This window comes from Tuber melanosporum (genome assembly GCF_000151645.1).
Source record: "Tuber melanosporum whole genome shotgun sequence assembly, scaffold_21, strain Mel28".
Classification (NCBI taxonomy): Eukaryota; Fungi; Ascomycota; class Pezizomycetes; order Pezizales; family Tuberaceae; genus Tuber; species Tuber melanosporum.
The window spans coordinates 838,225-845,642 of NW_003298875.1; the positions used below are offsets into that span (position 1 = coordinate 838,225).

At 47.0% G+C, this 7,418-nt stretch overlaps 2 protein-coding genes; one reads left to right on the forward strand and one right to left on the reverse strand.

Annotated features, from left to right (window-relative positions):
• Positions 1 to 2,052: 2,052 nt before the first annotated feature.
• GSTUM_00005882001 (uncharacterized protein) lies at positions 2,053 to 4,203 on the forward strand (the record flags this gene model as incomplete). XM_002837972.2 has 5 exons in its annotated part: positions 2,053 to 2,227; positions 2,323 to 2,473; positions 2,574 to 3,684; positions 3,743 to 3,859; positions 3,913 to 4,203. 5 exons carry the CDS (start codon positions 2,053 to 2,055, stop codon positions 3,961 to 3,963), a joined length of 1,605 nt encoding a protein of 534 aa, XP_002838018.1. The 3' UTR covers positions 3,964 to 4,203.
• An 11-nt stretch (positions 4,204 to 4,214) lies between these two features.
• On the reverse strand, positions 4,215 to 4,514 carry GSTUM_00005883001 (uncharacterized protein; the record flags this gene model as incomplete). XM_002837973.2 has 1 exon in its annotated part: positions 4,215 to 4,514. One exon carries the CDS (start codon positions 4,512 to 4,514, stop codon positions 4,314 to 4,316), a length of 201 nt encoding a protein of 66 aa, XP_002838019.1. The 3' UTR covers positions 4,215 to 4,313.
• Positions 4,515 to 7,418: the final 2,904 nt, after the last annotated feature.

Sequence of the window (7,418 nt, forward strand, 5' to 3'; positions counted from 1 at the left end):
GGCACACCCATGAAATGCCTGAATTTATAAAGGGTAAGTAAAAGAGGGTTCTGAATATGGCATGCGAGTCTTGAAGGTGAAAAGGTTTTCAAATATGGCATATATCTAGTTTTTATTTATTTATTTATTTATTTATTTAGGCCCCCTTTCTGTTGCTGATCCTTTATCTTTTGCCATCATAAAAGCTGCAAATACTGTAACAATCCTAAGTATAGTATATGTTGCAGGGAGAATATGATATGGTTGTTCCTGAAAATATAACAAGCACATTCTTGGGCATCGCCAAACTCCCCCTCCACCTCAAAATTTTTTCATAGAGAAAATTATTATGCCATAAAAAAAAAAAAAAAAACTTTTTATGGCATTAAAAATAACCAATCAAACAGTGCCTTGATTATTTTTAACCCTATTAAATTAGTTAATTGCCTGAACAGATTGTGCACCTGTTAATGGGACTTGTACAAGTACCTTCTATCATACTAACAAGTAACTTGAATATAGAATGGCGTTGATCATTGGGTCTCTAAAGCTCATGCGCTGTGCGCGCTGTACTCGTACTGTACAGTACCGTATCATACTCAGAACCCTTTACGCTTATAAATCTAGGCGTTTCATGGATGCGCCCACATTGGTACAGTACACGCCCTAGACGCCTTGCACCATACTTCTACCGGTACAGTACGAGTACAGTACAGTACTGTACTTCACTCCTGTGAATGGGAAGTCAAGCTGCCGCTCTGGTGGATGGTTTTTTTTTTTTTCTGTGCGGCGCAAGCGTCACGTTGCCTGTGGTACTTGTACAGTACTTGTGGCTCAGGTCATCAAACAAGTGGTCGAAAATCGGGACACTTTTTTTTTATGCTGGGTTACAATGAAATACCGGTTATGCTCATTCTGTCAAAAGCGGGAAAGAATGAGAGAGGGAAAGTCTTATCATATCGTAATTGGAGGGAGGGGAGGATGTTTAACTTACGATTTTGGCGAATGGCAGATCCAGAAATATCATAAGTGATATCCTCTTTGGCTCACCTGTTTTTTTTCTTTTCTTTTCCTCACTCTCGTTACCCCTGGAAGGTGATCGGCTGATTTCCCGATTGGGCGTAAACAATGATGAAATTGCCCCGGAAACTGCAAAGCGACAGGGGTTACATAGGGTAGTACAGTACAAGGACGAGTAGAGTGAAGTGTGCGCAATCTCGAGAGCGAGGGAGAGTGGGAGAGAGTGGGAGAGAGTGGAAGGAAGATGTGTAGAGAATTTCTTTGCCTTCCAAAACTCCTACCAATTTTGCAGGAATTGAGTGCTGGGGGGGAGTGCCGGTATCATAACATCTGTTGACTATTTCATTTCTATCACAGCTGGGTTTGGGTTAGTTGGCGGGACACTTCCCCCCTCCCCCCCAGATCCAATCCTACAAGTACAAGTACAAGTACTCCCCTATCCATTGTATCTAACCTTCTGCCTTCACACACACCCTTCTTCTCCTTCTCCTTCTTCTTCTTGGTCGTCCTCTGCTCCCTCTCATCGTCTGGGATCCAGTATCATCGTGCTGGTGCTGTGATCCTCCCTTCTCGCTATAGTTTATTCGGACCCGTCTCTTCCCCATAAATACCTTCCTTCCGTTTTTCTCCCTTTTTTTTGTGGTGACAAACTCACTGGGAACCGCCATTCAGTTCTTGGCAACTCTGCACCTGGAAAGACGTTATTCCTCTTACGTTGCCCGGAGAGAGGGTATCATACGAGTGCAAGGGGTTGGATGAAAGGGGAAAAAGGAAAGGGAAAAGGAAAAAGAAAAACCAGGCCGTCACTCAACTCCGTTAACGAGCAACCTTCGTTTTCTATTTCCAAGAGGTTACGGGGAAACAGGACTGGCGGAGAGAAGGATAGTGAAAGTCTCGTGTGACAGAGTCCATTGCAACCCAGGGCTCGGCCGAGACCACTTACTTTCCCTTCCTCTCCTTCCCCCCTTCTTTCGACCCACTCTCACCACCACACCCCCCCCCCCCAACCGACCCATAGTCTCCCACACACCCCTTCAACTCACCCCTTCAACAATGGACGAGATTGCCAATTTGTCGACCTTTGTTCCGCCATCGGCTGTTAGCTCTGCGGAGCAACCCTTCCAGACTCTGGTTGAGGGCTTCGAGACTATTGGGAAGACACTCGAAGGACTCAGCGGATGGCAGATTTTCTTCTCGATCGTCATCTTATCGATAACCTATGATCAATGTTTGCCCTTCCCTCTCCCCCTTTCTTCAATTCCGCCGCGACCCGGTAGGGGTTGTATCAAGTTTCTGACTCGCGTTTTGTCATTATCTGCATAGGTCGCTATATCTGGAATAAGGGGTCTATTGTTGGCCCTTCTCTGAAGATCCCTTTCATGGGGCCTTTTCTGGAGTCTGTCAATCCAAAGTTTTCGGAGTATCTTGCAAAGTGGAATAGCGGACCTCTCAGTTGCGTTTCAGTCTTTCATAAGTATGTTTTATTCCTTTACCCGCCCTTATTTTTCATTGCCTTCGTGATAATTTGGACGGTATTGCCCTTGTTTATGTGTCAATCGCTAATTGTTGCGTAGATTTGTTGTCATCGCTTCAACTAGAGATTTAGCTCGCAAGGTATTTAATTCCCCAGGGTATGTTAGCCCCTGCGTCGTAGATGTTGCCAAGAAAATCCTTCGTCCTGAGAATTGGGTTTTCTTGGACGGCAGAGCGCACGTTGAGTATCGTAAGGGTCTCAATGGATTGTTCAGTCGTCAGGCTATGGGCATGTATCTCCCTGGACAGGAGGAGATTTACGACGTTTACTTCAAGAAGTGGTTGGAGCTTTCCAAGGAGGGAAAACCTATCCCCTTCATGTCCGAATTCCGTGACATCAACTGCGCCGTTTCCCTGAGAACCTTTGTTGGCCATTATATTAGCGACGAGGCTGTTAAAGAGATCTCTGAGAATTACTACAAGATCACTGCCGCCCTCGAACTGGTCAACTTCCCTATCATTCTCCCCTGGACAAAGACCTGGTACGGGAAGAAATGCGCCGACTTCGTTCTTAATGAATTTGCTGCTTGTGCTGCAAAGTCTAGAATCGCCATGAAGGAGGGAAAGGAGCCTGGATGCACTATGGACTCGTGGATCAAGTCGATGATGGAGGCCAAGGAATCCGATGCGGCCAAGGTCGCTGCCGCTAAGGGACTTCCTCAGATCCGTGAGTTCAGTGATATGGAAATTTCCATGACGATATTCACCTTCCTTTTCGCGTCCCAGGATGCTTCTTCCAGTGCTTCCACATGGCAATTCCAAATTATGGCCGATAGACCCGATGTTATGAGGAGGATTAGGGAGGAGCAGCTGCGCGTTAGGGATGGTGACCCACACAAGAGGCTTGGTTTGGATATGATCGACAAGATGGTCTATACTCGCGCTGTCGTCAAGGAGCAACTCAGATATCGTCCTCCGGTCATCATGGTTCCCTATGAGGTCAAGAAGAGCTTCCAGATCACCCCCGAGTACAAGGTTCCCAAAGGTGCTATGGTCGTCCCTACTCTTTACCCTGCGCTTCACGATCCCGAGGCTTACAATGACCCCGAGAGCTTTGTTCCCGAGCGTTGGTTGGAGGGCGGTGAGGCGGAGGCAGCCAAGAAGAATTGGCTCGTCTTCGGAGCTGGTCCTCATGTTTGCCTTGGTCAGAATGTAAATTTTCCAATGCCTAATTTTTTGGACCGAATTCAGTTATACTAACATTTGGTAGTATGCTATTATGAATTTCATGGCTATGATTGGCAAGGCATCGCTAATGATGGACTGGGAACATCATGCCACACCAAAATCTGAGGACATTAAAGTTTTCGCGACAATTTTCCCTGAAGTAAGCCTTCCCGTGCCGCTGCAAGGATGACGTGAGACTAACCTTATTTTCAGGACGATTGTTTTTTGGTGTTCAAGGAGCGTGATCCGTACGCCCCTGCTTGATGATTTACCTCTTCGCTTCCCCTCACTCCCCCCCCATTTCTTACTTTGACTTCTATAACTCCAATACATAATTTTCAAGGCTTTTTTCCTCACTTGGATTATAAATTTTTCTCTTGTTATTTGGCTTTTTTTTCCAATACCATTTCTCAATTACTGTTTTTCACTTTTTTACACCATATTTCTTTTGCTCTTGCTTTCCCTCAGGTGCGTTTTTGTCGTGTAGACATGGTAAATATGGGAATAGTGGGGGATTTTTTTTCTTCCTTTTTTTCATTCGGGGGCACTTCTACTTTGGAGGCCCTTTTTATTTTGTGCATTTTGGGACCTTTTCTCGTCCTTTTCTCCTTTTCTTAATCCACCGAGTGTGCGTCGGTATGGGATAATTCATAGATGCTGCAGAGGAGTGTGATGCTGGATGTATGGATGGCCGGCCGCTGGGTTTGTGGGAGGGAAGGGTAATGGGAGGAAGGGGAGGGGGGATAGGGAAGAAAAAACGTTCCGTTGTATCTGGCATTGTTGCACACTTGTAATATATTCTCGCCGCATGCCATTATAGTACAGTACGGTGAGAAGTCGTGAGGATGCGCGCGCGCGTGGTTGAAGCGCGTGGTGGTCAGGGAGGGTTTGGGAACACTTCATAACCCGCTCGGTGGCGGTTTCTGCGGGTTTTCCATGCGTTGAGGTGGGTCGTTTCCCCCCGCTCTTTCACCCCGGAGATTTGGAAGGGTGGGGTAGGACTTAACCATACGGTTGGTAGGGAGCGGGTGATCCGTGGTGATGGAGTGTTCGGGCTGGCCTGAAGGTACCCATGGATATGACACCGTGTTGGACAGTATGATACCATTGAGGGCTCTGGTGGGATGCAGTGGGCTGCCATATTCCGCAATACCTCCCCACTTTGTACGCCCTTGCGCATTCTTTTTTTCTTGATACCCACAACCCTGTATGCACACTGCTACCGGCACTCGGTGTGATAGTCGCCGGTGGTGTTCCCGGTGTGTACTTGGCATGTGAGGCTGGATGCGTGTGGATAATTTTCCCGCTTGGTGCATGTTATGGACCTAGGACGGGGATTTATAGTGCCGTGGGGCGGTTCGGTGGTTTTCTGTGGGAGGGCGGTTTGTGGTGACCATGATAATTGAATAGAGCAAGTTGGGAGAAGGGAGGGTCCCGCTAAAGGCGTCATTCTCAGCGGCTATGTCAACGCGATAGGTAGGTATCGAACACCCGTGATATATTAGACTATCGTCACTCATACATTCATGCTGAGAATGCCACCCCCCGCCACAGAAAATCAGCTCGTTATTCGATCGTTGAGGAATCCCCGGGCAAACAGAAGGGTGGGTATTCCCTGGGGAAGTCGCAGGGCTGTCTTGCGGGTGGGTGCGGTTTCGTGTGGTTGTGAAGGGGGGGGGATGCGTAGGGAAGGGTGGTAGTAGCTTGTGTTCTCTGTAAATTACTGTGATTTCCTTGGTGAGAGTTCCGCGGGGGATTCGTTGTTAGTGGCGGTGTCATCACTCGATCTCCAATCACTAAGTATGTCTTGACGTGCTGCCGCGGTGTTTCCCTCCCCGCGTTCTCTTACTGCGTTTAGATGAAAGTTGTGCTATGAGGAATACTACCGGCAAAATATAGCACAATACTTCATCCCAGAAAGGAAGAGGGAAGGAGAGAGGGGAGAAAAGAAAAGAAGAGCTATTGGTGATCGGGCACGATTCATACGCTATTAAGGGCCAAGTTGTATAGAAAGAAAGAAAAAAACAGCCAATAGGGTACTCCACCCACCAATAGTCTAAGTATCATACTCAATAGCGCAGGGGCACACATCCAGAAATTAACCAATCCAGGCAGTTCTCAACCATTAGTAGATAGACCAAGATATCCACCCGCTTCGGTGCCGGATGTATTTCAGCCATGAGTTAGAGTGATGGTCTTCCAGTGACATCCACTCTCTAGCCAACGGTGGGTTGGAAGAAACAACCTTCCGAATGGAACGGGTGGAAAAGAAGAAGAAAAAAACAGTCAAGTTGCTCGCTAGATGAATTATCCCTCCCACCACCATTTTTTCTTTTCTTCCCAAGGTGGGATTGTAGGGTGAGGTAGGTAGCATACCGATCAGATATTCTCTTCCCTTCCCAGGAATGTTTCTCGGAGGGTACGCGCGATCTGGTCTACCGGTCCAATTCCAGTACCGGAAGAGGAGGAGGAGGGGGGGGGGTGGACATCACCAACGATACATCCACCACTCGCGGCAAAAGAAAGAGCTGGTGAAGGCGTCACGGACTAAACCCCTGGACTCGTACGCTTTTCAACTTACGACAGGAGTGTGAGGTCGGTATCGGAATTATTCGTTCCTTGGGAATCTTTCATAATATTCCCGCTGTCCCGCGAGTGATTTATTGTGAACGCGTTACTCACTGCCGAAGGTATCAAAAGTGTTCGTTAACAAAATTAACCGACTATGATATGATACATAGATGGTAGAAATCAATGTTTAGTGTACCATCCATCTGCCTTAATAATTGCTTCAGTCCTGTCTACCATTGGACCTGTTAGAGGATCAGAAATCTTTGGGTCATGAAGCTTCTGACAAGAAGTAATAGCCTCCTCTATAGCTTTTTTGACCTCATTGTCAGAGCCCTTCATGAGGTATAGGTCAGGATAATGCTTCTGGAGCTTATCTTTCGCCAGAGCCCAAACATGTTCAATTGAATTGAGATCTGGAAAGTAGGCAGGAATTTCCATAAGAGTAATTCCCTTCCCTCTGAACCATTTCCTAAAAGGGAAGTGAGTCTTAGTATTGTCAATGGTGAAGAAGACTTCTTCCTCCCCAAGAGTCTCTTTGACATCCTCCTATATCCCTACAAAGTCATATTGATTGTAAACTTCAATAATTGAATCTCCAATTACTCCCCGCATTGCCTGATCACTCACCGTCATGGTAAGGATGCAGAGAAGGCAAATGCCAGTAATGGACCAACCACTTGACTCACTTTGTGACGAGAATCTTGATCTGCTGAGAGTGTAGTTTGTTGAGATTCCTGGAAAAACCTTTGGGGTCTTTGCGATGGGGGGGGAGGGGGGCAGCGTTAAATTACTACTTATGAATATCTCCTTCCCAGATGGGAAATGATGCTGCTGGTTTTAAGCAAGCCGGAAGGACATCATGAAAGTTAAGACACCTACACGCAGGGTCCCAGGTTTGGGACCCAGAGGGCGGCAATGGGCTAATCACAGTATCACCCTCCCATTATGTGTTCGGGGGAAACACTATAGTCAAATATCCCTCATACGATTCTCCAAAACCTCACTTTCCCTTTGAGATGGCTGCGAATTCATTTCTACCGCCTTCTGCTATCATTACTGCGACTGGCCAAACAGCTGGAAGTGGAGATGTGCTGTTAGGGGGGAAGCTACAGGTTCACTGACTGCTGCTGGTGTTCATGCGATATCCC